Source organism: Theropithecus gelada, chromosome 9 (genome assembly GCF_003255815.1).
Source record: "Theropithecus gelada isolate Dixy chromosome 9, Tgel_1.0, whole genome shotgun sequence".
Taxonomy (NCBI): Eukaryota; Metazoa; Chordata; class Mammalia; order Primates; family Cercopithecidae; genus Theropithecus; species Theropithecus gelada.
Genome location: NC_037677.1, coordinates 28,069,416 through 28,085,720, shown reverse-complemented (window position 1 = coordinate 28,085,720; position 16,305 = coordinate 28,069,416). Strand labels below are relative to the sequence as shown.

At 42.8% G+C, this 16,305-nt stretch overlaps 1 protein-coding gene across 1 annotated transcript in view; it reads right to left on the bottom strand.

Moving 5' to 3' along the window:
• Window positions 1-1,826: 1,826 nt before the first annotated feature.
• DNAJC1 (DnaJ heat shock protein family (Hsp40) member C1) overlaps window positions 1,827-16,305 on the bottom strand; it is a 241,751-nt gene continuing 227,272 nt past the window's right edge. Inside the window, exons 10-12 of the mRNA XM_025397392.1 lie at window positions 11,932-11,980; window positions 4,461-4,909; window positions 1,827-2,038 (exon numbers count right to left, since the gene is read on the bottom strand). Of these exons, the coding sequence (XP_025253177.1) occupies window positions 1,970-2,038; window positions 4,461-4,909; window positions 11,932-11,980 (567 nt within the window). The 3' untranslated portion in view covers window positions 1,827-1,969. The remainder of the gene's footprint in view (window positions 2,039-4,460; window positions 4,910-11,931; window positions 11,981-16,305) is intronic.

Sequence of the window (16,305 nt, the reverse complement as noted above, 5' to 3'; positions counted from 1 at the left end):
TGGTACAGGCTGAGCATCCCTAATCCCAAATCCAAGATCTGAAATGCTCTCAAGATCCAAATTTTTGGAGTGCTGATGTGACGCCACCAGTGGAAAATTCCACACCTGATGCCTCTTTCTGATGGTTCAGCAAATAAACTTTGTTTCTTGCACAAAATTATTAAAAATATTGCATAAAATTACCTTCAGGTTGTGTGCATAAAGTGTATGTCAAACATAATGGACGTCTATAATCCCAACACTTTGGGAGGCCGAGGTGGGAGATCACTTGAACCTGGGAGGCAGAGGTTGCAGTGTACCGAGATTGCACCACTGCACTCCAGCCTGGGCGACAGAGCGAGACTCTGTCTCCAAAAACAAACAAACAACAAAGAACGTGGTGTTTAGATTCAGGTCCCATCCCTGAGCCAACTTATTATGTATATGTAAATATTCCAAAAATCAGAAAAAAAATATGCAAAATCTGAAACTTGTCTCAACAATTTTGGAAGAGGGCTACTCAGCCTGCAATGTGCTGTTTTCACTTTTCCGCTGCTCTTTTTGGGATGAGGGAGTTGGGTCTGAAGTGTAAGTTCCCTAAAACATCTGCTTGGAGCCAGGTGTAGGCCTGAGACCTAAGGCAGCCTCTGTCACCTCGTGTCATGGAAAGGGCTGGGGACTTACCTGGTTCCATGTCCTCTGTATGGAAAGAAGCTTGCACTGCAGAGTGGGAACCTCTGTCACCCAAACTATCCTCCAGGAAACTGTACCCTCACTTTACTCCTTAGAGAAAACATCTCTAAGATATTTTATCAAATCACGTCCCTTAGGCCGGGCGCGGTGGCTCAAGCCTGTAATCCCAGCACTTTGGGAGGCCGAGACGGGCGGATCACGAGGTCAGGAGATCGAGACCATCCTGGCTAACACGGTGAAACCCCGTCTCTACTAAAAAATACAAAAAACTAGCCGGGCGCGGTGGCGGGCGCCTGCAGTCCCAGCTACTCGGGAGGCTGAGGCAGGAGAATGGCGTGAACCCGGGAGGCGGAGCTTGCAGTGAGCTGAGATCCGGCCACTGCACTCCAGCCTGGAAGACAGAGCGAGACTCCGTCTCAAAAAAAAAAAAAAAAAAAAAAAAAAAAAAAAATCACGTCCCTTAACTGTGTTCTGGTTATCTTCATGATTTTCACGTTCAGGCAAGCTGCATTCATCACACTATTTCCACGCCCTGAGCAAATGACAGAAGATTTAAAAGGAGTGCTCAGCTGACAGTGACAGTTCAAATACAGCAAAAAAGACTTCGACAGAAAGTAATAGTATAAAATAGTCAAAATAGTGATTTTTAACTTAGGTACGAAAAAATGGTCCCAATTTCATCATTTCCTGAAAATGGTCCTGCCTGTTGTCTGGAAATTCTATCAGGTGGGAACACATTTCTGTCAAGCAGCTCAAACTTCGAAAGTATTACCTTATGTCTTTCTTCACCTGGACAGTTTTTTCCCTCGATATATTTAACTAATTAAGAGAACCTCACATTGTTCTTAGCCAACCAGCTGGATACCAACCTGGTTTTCTTTCTCCCCAAGAACTGATCTTTGCTACTCAACCCCCAATAGAGACATGAACTGCTGTGTTCTTTGGTCGTGTTTTAGAGAAACATTGTTTGAATTCTTACACATTAGTTTGTTCACATGTTCCTTCAAAACCATATATTTTTGCCTGATCATTAGAAAGCACTGTTTATTCCCTAAGAAAGTAAACTTTGAAGTGATGAGAAATAAAATAATCTGCAAAACACCCACATCCTTTTTCCCCAGCACAGTATTTGTTTAAACAGTATAGCACAACACTCATCTTTTATTTATTTATTGTTTTTTTTTTTTTACTAAGGCACATGACGTAGAAATATTGAGGTACAAAAATGCAAATTTCTGCAAAAGATTTTAAGATATTCATTTTGGAAAATGAAGGTGAACATCATCTCCCAGAATATTCAGCTTTTAGCTTGTTTTTTCTTTTGGACCAGTTCAACCAGCAACTTGTACCTAGCGATACAGTCTTCCTGTAGGAAGAAAAAAAGAGAGGTGAAAACAGTCACTTGCACAAGTCAGTGTGGTCCCCGTGGGGCCGGTCTGCTGCCTTCTGCTCATGAAGAGCCTCACGTCCAGTCCCTCTGCCCAGAGTTCCCAGGATGTCCTGGAGTCCAGCCGCTCACAAGGCAGACCTGTCCAGGCAGTGCAAGAAGGGCTCCTGCAAGCCCAGCCCGAAGGGAAGGTGCTTAGCGCGGAGTGAGGGGCTGGGGCAGCCGTTTGTGAGGTGCACTAGCATCATCACTGGTACCTTCAGCCTGCTGACTCTCATTTTCATGTTAACATTTCACTCTTTCATCACAACACGCTACTTTAAAGAAATAAAAAACCCTAGGGCCAGGTAGCCACAATAGTCTTCTTCCGTGGGTCTGGCTTTCCTTAGGTGCTGCTGAGACCTTTCCTGTGGGGCACCAGACCCCGGGACACTGGAAAAACTTGTGCTGAAATACACACTCCTGCTCCTCCCGGCCCCACCTCCATCCCACCCTACAGGCTGCAGGGCCACCCACTTCAGACCTCAGCTGGCCACAGCTGTCACGCCCTGGGCTGGGACTCAGGACCAAAGCAGAGGTGGGTTGATGGTGGGGAGAGGCCTCATTATTTTCACGTTGATTACAGGAACTTTCTAGAATCTATTCTGTTTCTGTTCCAAAAATACTGACCCCTGAGGTTCTGTAGCTTCTGCTGACTTAGGGTCCAGTGCAAAGTGACTTTATCAGCTGCCCGGGACAGGGAAAGGATGTTTACTCTCCCAGGATTTTAGCTTAGTGGTGTCATGAGAGTCTCTTCTCAGGGTTTTTTCTGCATCCCCAAAGATTACCTGCCTAAGGTCTTTAAAGATATCAGTCTTTCCTTAGTATCTATGCTGTCCCTAACCACATAGTGCCGAAAGCAGATGTGGCCAGAACCAGCACGCAACCCCGGAAGGACAGTGTGCTCAGAGCTCTGAGCTGAGCTGTGGCAGCCAGGCCCAGGCTCCAGGACAGCAGGCAGCTCAGCCCTGGCTGGCTCTCAGGTCAAGGCTTGAGGGGAACACCTGCAGGCTGACGAAGCCCTGCTCATTGCTGGTTGAAAACTGGAAGGTTTCCAGACCCCCCAGGTATGAGTTTCTGGGTGTTCTATCCTTAGGAATCCAAGCTCCAGCCCCTTCGTTTATAAGCCAGTGTGGACTCATCACACATGGAGACACCTGTGTCCTGACAGATGCTAGAGAAATTCGGGGAGAATAGTTACTTCTGGCAAACCAGTTGGAGAGGCTGGGAGAAGCTGCGCTTCCCAAACAGATCAACTGCTAAGGGTTTATTTTTCTCCCCAGGAACTCTCAACTTTCATCCTTTTAAAGTAGGTGGAGAAAACTAGACCTGTACACTCAGGGACACGCATGGCCATGAGCTAGATTTTCCAACACAGAATTTCAATTACAAAAATAAGAATGTAAATGAGCATCTGTGTGCCCAGAGGCGACTGAGGGAGGTACAGACGGCAGAATAGATCGTGGCTTTTGATTCTGACTGTTCCTGATTCCTCGACTAACAATCTAGCTCCCTGGAAAGAAGCCTCAAGAGACACTGTGGTAGGATCACACCCTGGAACTCTCTGCAGCGCCTCACGGCCAGATCACAGGAAAGAGGCCGCCCAAGCTGGGTGGGTGGGCTCTCCACAGGGCACTCCCGCCCTCTCCTCCCATCTGAGTTTTCATCTGAGAACTATCTCAGATGTATGTGAGCAGGCACTAAGAGCTACAAGCAGGGAGAAAGGCCAACTACAAACGGCCACGGCCGTGGAAGGTAAGCCGAACCCTAGCTGTCGCCTGGCACTGACCACACATGGAGATGGCCTCAGGGCCTCTGGACAGCCACGAGGTGCGCCCGCTGAGTCCAAAGTTATTCACATGGCAGAACCAAAGATGATTATGGTAATACTGTCTATACCAGCTATCCCTTTGGTCAAAGATTTGCTACATAGCCAATGGGCCTTGTGATTTATGAACCCTCAGCCTGGTTGAGAGGAGCTTCCCATCCTGACCCTCCCCAGCTGCCGCATTTCACGGTGAGACGGCACCGACTGAGCCTCCCATGTGCCCTTAAATTACCTAGGCCTGAGTGGGCGAGTTCTCCAAAGGGCAGGCAGGTGCTGTGGGTGAAGTTTCTATAACCAGCTACCCTGTGTGATGATGAAACTTAGAATCTTGACCTCATCTACACACATGAACCACCTCAGTGCACAGATTCATATGCTCTAGGGAGAAATATACTGGAAGATAGCTGGGAAAGAAGAGATCACGGGGCGGGTGTCAGTAGATAGGAATGAGGGAAGAAGCCGCAGGCAGACAAGCTGCGGCTCCTCTGGTGGGATTCTAACACCTGTGCAGAGGCCTCTTTCCCTGTAACTCACCTTGCTCTTGGAAGGGACACATCTGGCTATTTTGTCCCAGCGGTCAGAGGATCCCTTTGGGTACTGCTGCAACGCCAGTTCCAGAAGTTTCTGTTGATTCTGAGTCCACGGCTCCTCTGCAGCCCGAGCTCTCTCTTTTTTCTGGCTCTCCTCGTCGCTGGACTCATTTGGTTCTGCTACGTCAAAGTCCTTCTGCCGCCTGGCTCTGGACTTCTCCTCTGGCTCCAGCTTCGCGGTAGTCTCCAGCAGCCTGGCTGGCTTCCGCCTCCGAGGTCGGGCCTCGGTGCCCCCCGTCTCCTGCTCACCAGAGTCTCCCCCCTGCTCCTCCTCCACCACCGCCCCCTCTGCGTCCTCTCGCTGGGTGATCATGTCATCAGGCAAGGTGGTGGCACTTTTGATGGGCCTGGAATTCTGAACTGTTGATTTGAGTTCGGAGAGTCTAACCATTCCTAGGAAAGAGGGGTGTGCCACACAGAGGTGAAAGGCAAGGTGAATTAAGGAGATGGTGAGAACAGCAGCTGCTGGGCACACAGCAGGCAGCGCACTAAGCATTTTGCATGCATGGTCTAATTTCATTTCCACACTATTCTAGAAAGATAGGGATCATTACCCTAATGTTACAGGTGAGAAAAAGACGACTCAGAAAGCACTAGAGTGGGATCTGAACCCACTTCTGTCTGATTCCAAGCCTTTGTCCCTTTCTCTACTCTGAGGAATAATGGGCATATAAAGAATCAGATTGTGAACAAGAATACAAACATGTCTTTGAGAAGGAATAACCTGCTACTCAGTATAAGAAAGGATTCACTGGCTCCACTGGAAAGACAAAAATCAACTGGTCAAACCTTAAACTGTGCTGCCTCTGGAAGTCAAGTGTATGAGTAAATTATACACTTATAAATAGTAGCTATAACAAGAATTTTTAAACATGGAAAAGAAACATTTTATCAAAACATTTATTAGCTGGGTGTGGTGGTATACACCTGTATTCCTAGCTACTTGGCAGGCTAAGGAGGGAGGACTGCTTGAGCCCAGGAGTTTGAGGCTGCAGTCAGCTATGATCACACCACTGTGCTTCAGTCTGGGCAACAGAGTGAGATCTTGTCTCTAAAAGTAGTAATAATTAATAACAAAAGTTTTAAACCTTTTAATAGGACAGAATAGAATACAGAGCACTGATATCCTCAATACAGTAGGAATTACAACTCAGTAAGATAAAAGGACAAAGAACACAGCTCACAAAGGAAGAACTACAGTAGCTGACGAGTATTAGAGAACTGAAACAGTGAATCACCACTTTTTAATTATTAAATTGGCAAAGATTAGAAAGTATGACAATACCTAGTGCTGGCAAAATGCAGGGAAATAGGTACATTCGGACACCGGGAGTGGGAGCAGAAACTGGCCCAGCTCAGAGCCGTCCAATGAAACATGCTGTGATACGATTATACAAACCACTTGGTGTAGCACTGAGGAATTAAGTTTTTAACTTTATTTAATTTTAATTAATTTAAAATTTAATATAAACAGCTACAAGTGGCAAGTGGCTACCATATTAGACAGCACAGGTCTAGCCTTTTTAAAGAACAATTTGTCAAATGGAGGTGAACCTTAAAATTGTATTTACTTGTGACTCTATAATTTTACTTAGAGGAGGTTCTCCTACGGAAATAATTACAGATGTATATACAAATTTGGCTACAAAGAGGCAATATTTTAGGCCCAGTGCAGTGTGGCTTGCGCCTGTAATTCCAGGACTTTAGGAGGCCAAGGTGAGGTGCATCACTTGAAGCCAGGAGTTCCAGACCAGCTTGGGCAAACATGGCAAAACCCTGTCTCTACTAAAAATACAAAAAATTAGCTGGGCGTGGTGATGCATGGCTGTCATCCCAACTACTTGGTGGCTGAGGCATGAAAATCGCTTGAACCCAGCAGGCAGAGGCTGCAGTGAGCCGAGACTGTGCCACTGCATTCCAGTCTGGGCAACAGAGTCTCACTCTGTCTCAAAACAACAACAAAAAAGGAGGCAATATTTTATTTCCTTTTTTACGGTAATGTTTCCTCTTTTTTATACTAGCTTTTATTTAATAAAAAACAAAATCCGGGCCGTACACGGTGGCTCACGCCTGTAATCCCAACACTTTGGGAGTCCAAGGCGGGGGGGATCACCTGAGGTCAGGAGTTCGAGACCAGCCTGGCCAACATGGTGAAACCCTGTCTCTACAAAATACAAAAATTAGCCAGGCATGATGGTGGGTGCCTGTAATCCCAGCTACTCAGGAGGCTGAGGCAGGAGAATCGCTTGAACCAGGGAGGTGAGGTTACAGCGAGCCGAGATGGTACTATTGCACTCCAGCCTGAGTGACAGAGTGAGACTCCATCTTAAAACAAAAACAAAAACAAAAACCTGCATATAATTTAAAAAAAAAAAAAAAAAGTAAAAACGACAAAAAGGAATACAATGAAAAGTGGCTTCCTGGTCTGCTTTCTAAGAGGCAAAAATGAGTTGGGGTGTGAGTGTGTGAACGTCTAGATATAGAATGAATCTTGCACACCCTGTGTAGCTGCATTTGCCTTCTCCTTTCTTATGTTAACGGCAACAAACTCCCTGGAGGTTATTCTGTATTAGCTCACTAAAGTTCCAGGTCCTAGTCTTTTGTTACTACAAATGAGTTGCATTTCATAATCATTATCTCCTCTATATTTTTTATTATGTACTCCATCAATAAAACCTCTTTGAAAATGCAATTATTATTTTTTTAATTTTTATTTTTTGAGATGGAGTCTCGCTCTTTCACCAGGCTGGAGTGAAGTGGTGTAATTTTGGTTCCCTGCAACCTCTGCCTCCTGGGTTCAAGTGATTCTCCTGCCTCATCCTCTAGAGTAGCTGGGACTATGGGTGTCAGCCTCTCAAGTAGCTGGGACTACGAGCACGCGCCACCATGCCCAGCTAATTTTTGTATTTATAGTACAGATGGGGTTTCACCATGTTGGCCAGGATAGTCTCAACCTCTTGACCTCGGGATCTGCCCGCCTTGGCCTCCCAAAGTGCTGGGATTACAGGCATGAGCCACCGCGCCCAGCCGAAAATGCAATTCTAATATATGTATATTTACTTATATTTACTTATTCTTTTATATCCACCACTCTACTAATATATTATAAAACACATATGAATAAGAAAATCAAAGATAAAAAACAATCTAAAAACATCATTAAGTGAAACATTCTCATGAAAATATTAATATTAAAAACAATGAGACTGAAAAATTGCTTAATACTGGGTAAAATACTCAATTAAAGGCCTGGCTCCAAATTCACTTTATTTTGGCACCTAACTTTGAATGGCCATCCCAGTTGGAAAAGATGACCCAAAAGGATACATCTATCCACATGGAGCATCCTGTTGGCCATGTTTACTATGCTCTGGTATTCATTGTACAATACAAATTATGGAAACATTTTCATAAAAATCTTCCCCAAGTCAATCATTTGGTCTTGCAAACTAAACAGAAAGTGTTATTTATCTGAGATGGGGGTCTTGTCACCCAGGCTGGAGTGCAGTGGTGTGATCGTAGCTCACTGCAGCCTCCAACTTCTGGGCTCAAGTGATCCTCCCACCTCAGCCTCCTGAGCAGCTGGGACTACAGGCCTACACCATCACGCCTGGCTGTATTTTTAACAAATGAGTTCACTTTGTTTGAAAGATTTACAGGTTAAAATTCTATTTTCAACATTTTTAAATCCGTAAAAATAAGTTTTTATAGGTCACATTGTTTTGGTCATAGAATAACACATAACAAAGAAAATACTATCAAGCATCGACTTTGTTTTTTTTTTTGAGCCAGTCTTGCTCTGTTGCCCAGGCTGGAGTTCAGTGGCGTGATCTCGGCTCACTGCAACCTCTGCCTCCCGGGTTCAAGTGATTCTCCTGCCTCAGCTTCCAGAGTAGCTGGGACTACAGGCATGCACCACAACACCCAGCTAATTTTTGTATTTTTAGTAGAGACTGGGTTTCACTATGTTGGCCAGGCTGGTCTCGAACTCCTGACCTCAGGTGATCTGCCCGTCTTGGCCTCCCAAAGTGTCAGGATTACAGGCGTGAGCCACCACACCCAGCCAAGGATCTACTTTCAAACGTCCTTTCTACAGCATAAATAGTTTTCAAAACACTTTCATATTCATTGTTAAAAACCCATCTTCATTTTGTAAAAATATTTTAATATAATGAAAGGATTAAATATATTAGTCTTCAGTGAGTATGCTGCCATTCACATAGAAAGAGGGAGGCAAATACAGACAGGGTGTGCGCAACTAGTTACACTTCTAGACGTGTGCACCCCCCACTCCGATTCATTATTCCTTCTGTGGAGGGCCAGGAATGCAGACTCAGACACTTTTCATTGTATCCCCTTTCGTACTGTTTTAATGTTTTAAGCGTGTGCAGGTTTTTTTTTTTTAGACCCTACACCAATAATTTATTTATTTATTTGGTAAAAGAAAAGTATAAAATTGAAGATCTTTAAATTCAAAAACTTAAAAGTACTTTGTCAAAATACTAGGAAGCCTCCATATGATAGAAAATATTCCCGTGGTTGCCCTCCACCTTATAAAAAGATGTCACTGCAACTCTGGGGTTATCTATACATCCACTCAACTGGGTATCTTGTTGCAATATCTTGAGAGCGAAAGAATGTGGGATGATGCCGAGTGATGAGGCCATCATCAACCTGTGAGCGCTGTGGAAATCCCATTTTTCCTTTGGGAAACGCCGGTGCCCTATGTAACACATAAGCTCTGCTAATGGGCACAGTGAGGGTGCTGGCATAAGTCTGAATATCAAAGATGAGAAAGCTTAATTACTCTCTCACTGCTTTAAGATAAAAATAAAGATCAATAGAAATTCAAATACAGTCTTCTTAAATTCCAAAGAATCATCTTGTCTACCTCACTTTGGAGACCACAACTTCATAACAATAAAAAAAAATGGAAACAATCAAAATGTCCAACAATAGAAACCTGTTAAATAAACCATGGGGCAGATATCTATATTATGGACTACTATGGAGCCATTAAGGTGATGATACAGACATATGAGTATATGGAGTGAAAAAATACAAAACAGTATTGTAGTATAGTCCCATTCTTGTAAAAATATTATATGCACATACGTGCATCAGAAAAGTCTCAAGAAATAGGCTGGGCGCAGTGGCTCATGCCTGTAATCCCAGCACTTGGGGAGGCTGAGGTGGGAGGATCACCTAAGGTTGGGAGTTTGAGACCAGCCTGACCAACATGGAGAAACCCCGTCTCTACTAAAAATACAAAATATTAGCCAGTCGTGGTGGTGCATGCCTATAATCCCAGCTACTCAGGAGGCTGAGGCAGGAGAATTGCTTGAACCTGGGAGGCGGAGGTTGCAGTTAGCCGAGATTGCACCATTGCATTCCAGTCTGGGCAACAGAGCGAGAATCCATCTCAAAAAAAAAAAAAAAAAAAAAAAAAAGAAAAGTCTGAAGAAATATCTCTCTCAAAATAACAATTGGTAGGTTACATGTGATTATTTTCTTCCTTTTGTTTATCTGTATTTTTTTGAGTTTCTATTAGCAAATATTTCCTTCCATACTCACTAAAGCAACTCTCTTAAGAAATAGCTGAATACCTCCATCTGGGTGTGTTCTTATCTGTAGAAGGTCATTTTCCCCTGTGCTAGCCTATTAAGCCAGCTGTGTTTTCTAAACCATCCATTTCAAACCCTTTGAAAGGTAACCCAAATCTTAGGAAACAATTTTAGAATATCTAATAATACTTCAGAAGCACAGCTTTGTGACTTAAATGGATCACACTGCTTACGGATTCTTTGTTAATTTGTGAACATAATCAGAAGAAATACTTTTATTTCAAAATCCTTTGGCTTCTTAAAGGCTATTAAAAAACAAAACACAGAATTTAATGAATATATTTGTGACAAAGACCTTATGGTGCTTTTAGAGAGTCACAGGATGCTTGGATGTGGCCAAATATCACATGGATTTGCTTCTTTTCCTCTCTGTCCTAATGCTGGATCTGCTCTCTGCTCAAAGCTGCTTCTGGTGCCTTCTCTCAGCCACAAGTGTTGGTTGCCTCAGAGACGCACTTAAACATTCAACTCCACATTTCCTGTTTTCTTCATACTTCTGACCCCCTCCACCAAAGCTCCAGGAAGATCTGTCAGTTCCTTACTCTGAGATGCGCTGCCTTTTCAATGGTATGATTTTGGAGAATGTCTTGAAGTAGACTTCTGTTATGTAACATTCCATTGCCCCATCTCTGCCTCCATGCCCACAGAAATAACTTCATTGGCAGAAAAAGAAATCCAGAAATGTCCTCTTTGCTAAAGCCTGGAGAACTCCAAGTTGAATTCTTTTTTAAAAATTATTTTATTTTTATGTTTATTTTTCAGAAACGGGGGTCTCACTATGTTGCCCAGGCTGGTTTTGAACTCCTGGGCTCAAGTGATCCTCCCGCCCTGGCCTCTAGAGTAGTTGAAACGAGAGCTGGGCCACCATGCCTGGCTGGGATGGCTTTTTGAGATCTCTGGGTTTGCTAATCGTTGGCTTGTTCATCTGCATTACTCTCCCTGGCACCTGTATTCGAGTTAGGTTGGAAAGTTTCTGAGGCATGTTCTTACTTCCTGGTTCTAAGCAAAGAATATGGAGACTCTAACAAAATTCCAGTTAATCTTGGAGGAAATTGATTTTAAGAAACATAAATGCGGCCGAGCATGGTGGCTTGCACCTGTAATCCCAGCAATTTGGGAGGCCGAGGTGGGAGGATCAAGAGGTCAGGAGTTCAAGACCAGCCTGGCCAACATGGTGAAACTCCGTCTCTACTAAAAATACAAAAATCTGTCAGGTGCAGTGGCGGGCACCTGTAATCCCAGCTACTCCAGAGGCTGAGGCAGGAGAATTGCTTGAATCCGGGGGAGGCAGAGGTTGCAGTGAGCCGAGATTGTGCCACTGCACTCTAGCCTGGGCAACAGAGCAAGACTCCGTTTCAAAAAAAACAAAAACAAAAACCAAAAAACATAAATGCTTGGGAAAGCTGTTTGTCATCTATCCCAAAGGGTAGCTCTGCAAGTGCGGCAGTGACAGGGGTGGACAGTGCGGGGAAACAGTGCGCACACAGCATTTGCGTGGTGTGCAGAGATGGGCTTTCTCCTGCGTTCCCCGTCCCCACAAATTGAACTAGAGAAGACGATCTGTATATTTCTTTAACCTTATTAATTAAATACATCTTCTCGGCACCAGAATATGCAGGGATGGACTGGCTTGCTGGTGCCCGTATTTCAACCCCTTTTGGAGATGCGACCAGATATAGAGTTCATTAGGCAAAACTTCTAGACCCTTGTATTTAAAGACGTTATTATAAAAAGGGATTAATTTAGAAGAAATCACTTTAGATTAATGAGATAGAGGAAGTATGAACTCACCTGGGGAGCAGGTCACTGAATCCTTCAGTTGCTTGGCTTTGGTTGTCACCTGTTTCAAAACATAAAAGCAAAAATCTTACTTTCCATGTACCTACTGTAGGCTGAGTGAAACTATTCCATGTAAGCTCCATGTGAATGAACAGTGTTCACTGGATCTCAGGTCTGAAAGACCCTCAGTCATCTGTCCCATCCATTAATGTAATTAACAAGAAAATTGAGGCCCACAGAGATTAAATGGATTGCTCCAAAACACCCATCCACTCAGCAGCAGAATCAGGACAAGAACTCACATACCTGGACTCCTTCTAGTTCAATGACAGTTCTGTTATACAAGGCTGCTTCTTAAAAGATACTACTTTCAAGGCCAGGCATGGTGGCTCATGCCTGTTATCCTAGCACTTTGGGATGCCAAGGCGGCTGGATCAGTTGAGGTCAGTAGTTCAAGACCAGCCTGTCCAATATGGTGAAACCCCATTTCGATTAAAATATAAAAAGTAGCTGGGCAAGATGGTGGGTGCCTGTAATCCCAGCTACTCTGGAGGCTGAGGCAGGAGAATCGCTTGAACTCCAGGAGGCGGAGGTTGCAGTGAGCCGAGATCGCACCACTGCACTCCAGCCTGGGCAGTGAGACCTTGTCTCAAAAAAAAAAAAAAGATACTGCTTTCATTATGCAAACAGGTCATTTTTTAAACCTAGAATTTCCAGAAATTGAATATCTTTCTTCACTGGAGAATATTCTACCACTGAGTATTGCAATCAGTGGGGAAAATGACATTTATGCTAATGGTGTTATAAGATAAAAGCCCTTCCTTTCTGCAATCTGGAAGGAAACCCTAAGATCATCTGAGATTGACATTGGAGGAAGAATCTGTTGGTGGAGTGGGGCAGCTGTACCCAAGAACCATCATACCTTTACACATATGAGTGTGGATCCACAGAAAGAATTTGGTCTAGTGGTCATTTTTTTTTCTTTATATAAATGGCATCGTATTTCATGTCTCATTCTATAGCTAGATCTTTCTTCATTTAACAATGTCTTTGAGATCTACATATAGATTTGCTTTATTTTTGTTTTATCTTCTCTTTCTCTGTCAACTTATTTTGTTTGTTTGTTTGTTTGTTTTTAAAGAGATGTTTCTATGTTGCAGTCTTGCTATGTGGCCCAGAATGGCCTGTAACTCCTAGGCTCAAATGATCCTCCCACCTCAGCCTCCTGAGTAGCTGCGACTACAGGTATGAGCCACTGCACTTGGCTTTTTTTAAATTGAGATAAAATTTACAGAGTATAATGAGCAGACTTTAAATGTGCAATCTGATGAGTTTTGACCAAAAATCTCTGCCTGTGTAACCAACATCACAATCAAACTACAGAACATTGACTGGGCATGGTGGCTCATGCCTGTAATCCCAGCACTTTGGGAGGCCGAGGCAGGCAGATCACTTGAGGTCAGGAGTTTGAGACCAGCCTGGTCAATATAGCAAAACCCTGTCTCTACTAAAAATACAAAAATTATCCAGGCATGATGGCACATGCCTGTAATCCCAGCTATTTGGGAGGCTGAGGCAGCAGAATTGCTTGAACCCAGGAGGTGGAGGTTGCAGTGAGCTGAGAACACGTCACTGCACTCCAGCCTGGGTGACAGAGCCAGACTCCATCTAAATAAATAAATAAATAAATAAATAAAAATAAAAAAAATTACAGAACATTCCTGTTACTCCAGAAAGTTCCCTTGTGCCCTTAATGCAATCTCTATCCTGCCACAGATAACCACTGTTCTGACTTCTATTGTATATTTTTTAAAAATATGGGGTTAAAGTTATTAATTTTTTTCAAATGAATAGTTAATTGCCCTAATACACTTATCTAACAAGCCATACTTTCCATTTATTTAAAATATGAATTTCATTAAAATTATGTTTGGCTGCATACATGTGCTATTATATTTTTCTATATTTCTCTATCCCATTAATCCATGTATATTCTTGAACCAACACTTCATGGCTTTAATGAAATTTGAAAGTAAAACGTCAGAAAGCATGATCATTAAGAGCCAAGAGTCAGGCAGATCTGCTCTTCAATCTTGGTTCCACCTCTCAGCTGGGTAACAGACAGCAATTTTCCATCCTTTCTCTGTTTCATATATTACCCTCTGTAATGTGTGGATACCACTACTAATACCATTTGCCGCTTACGGATGTTTTCAGTTTGAAACAAACCCTTAGCATGATACCTGGCAGACACTAAAGGCTCAGTAAATATTACCTGTTACAACTGAAATAGATCATTTGTTTTCCATTCATACAAAGAGCAGAATTAGAACATTTAAAGCTGCGTGGAAACACTTTTCAATTTTGTTCTCTACCTTCCACTCTCTCTACAGATGATCTTGCTTCCTATTTAATGTAAGCAAACTGAACTTATCCAACATGAGCTTCCTTGACTTCTGAATTTCCCAGCTCAAAAATTTGCTTGCCCCACCACATATCCATCCCTTCTTTTATCCTAATTCAAAGAAATAAATGCATTCCTTCCCCTTGAGGCTAAATCTGCCCCTTGAATCCTCACAGAACTATGTGCCATCAGTCATCTGCTTTCATCTTCAACTTCTCCCTGTCCATCAGATACATCCCATAAACCTTCAAACTTAGCTCAAGTAGTCTACTCTAAAAGACAATCTTCCCTTGACTTTATCTTTTCTATTCTACTTGGCATTCATGAGAGTATCTCCTAGTTTTCCTTCTTTCTCTGAATGTTCCTCCACTGGCCTCTCCTATATACTCCTGCCTCTTGTTCCCTAATAGAAGTGTTCCTCAACATTCTGCCCATGTTCTTTCCACTTTCTACTCTGGTATTTCATCCCATCTATTCAACAATACTTTAGAAAAGAAATGATTAACCTACATCTCTGGCCCTGACTTCTACCTTGGAATGCCAGTCTCACAGAAATTGACCATGCAACAATGGATCCTCGGATCTGAAAGGGACTTCACCTATGTAACATTAAGCTTACTATGCAATAGGCACTGTTCTAAATAAGTTGTGTGTGTATACATATTCCTCACAGTAGCGATATTAGGTAGGCATAGAACTGTTATCCTGATTTTACAGAATCTGAGGCCTAGGGAGAATAAATAATATATCCAAGTTAAACAGTTACTGAGAAGCTAAAACCAGACAAGTAGGAATCTAAAATTTTTGCTCTCAATCACTATAACATAACCACCTTTTAAATCGAACTCTTTCATTTTATAGAAAAAAAAAACAAGCCAAGTGCTCTTTCTGCTATACTACATGGCTTTACTTTCTAACTGCCATCAAATCTCTTACAGGTCTCCTAGTTCCTGAAACTAAACAATGCAAAAACTAAACTCATCAGTTTTTCTAATAAAACAACTTCTCTGCTTTTCCTCCATTGCTTAATAGTTTTATCACCCAAGTCACTTAGGCTTAAAATCTAACAGTCCATTTTTGGACTTTTCTCTCCTTCCCCAACCAGTTGCTTCATAGTATCAATTCCATTTGTTCTCTACTCTCTCAAACCTCCACCACCTGCACCAGTCCTTCATTCTCACTTGACCAAACTAATATAACACCTTCTAACAGGTCCCTAACTTAATTAATAGTTAATAATTAATGATTGATACTGAGCATTTTTTAATGTGTTTATTGGACTTTTGTATATCTTTCTTGGAGGAATGTCTATTTCATATCCTGTATCCATTGCTTATGTGGGTCATTTAACTTTTTATTATTGAGTTGTAAGATTATTTTTTTCTTTTTTTTTTTTTTTTTGAGATGGAGTCTAGCTCTGTCGCCCAGGCTGAAGTGCAATGGCACGATCTCAGCTCACTGCAGCCTCCACCTCCCAGGTGCAACTGATTCTCCCAACTCAGCCTCGCAAATAACTGGGACTACAGGCATGCGCCACCACGCCCGGCTAATTTTTTGTATTTTTAGTAGAGATGGGGTTTCACCATGTTGGTTAGGCTGGTCTCAAACTCCTGACCTGAGGTAATCCGCCTGCCTCGGCCTCCCAAAGTGCTGGGATTACAGGCATGAGCCACCATGCCTGGCCAGAGCTGTGAGATTCTTGATGTGCTCTGGGTACATGTACTTTTATCAGACATAAGATGTGCAAATAAGTTCTCCCACTCTTTGGGTTGCCTTTTCACTTTCTTGATGGTGTCCTTTGACTCACAAAAGTTTTAAATTTTGCTGAGGTCCCATTTATCTATTATTTTAATTTTGAAGTTTTTGGTTGCTTGTGCCTTTGGTGTCATATCTCAGAATCCCCTGCCAAATCTAAGGCCAGGAAGACTTAAGAGTTCCAAATTAAATTAGACTTTAATTTCTTTCAACAATGTTATATAGTT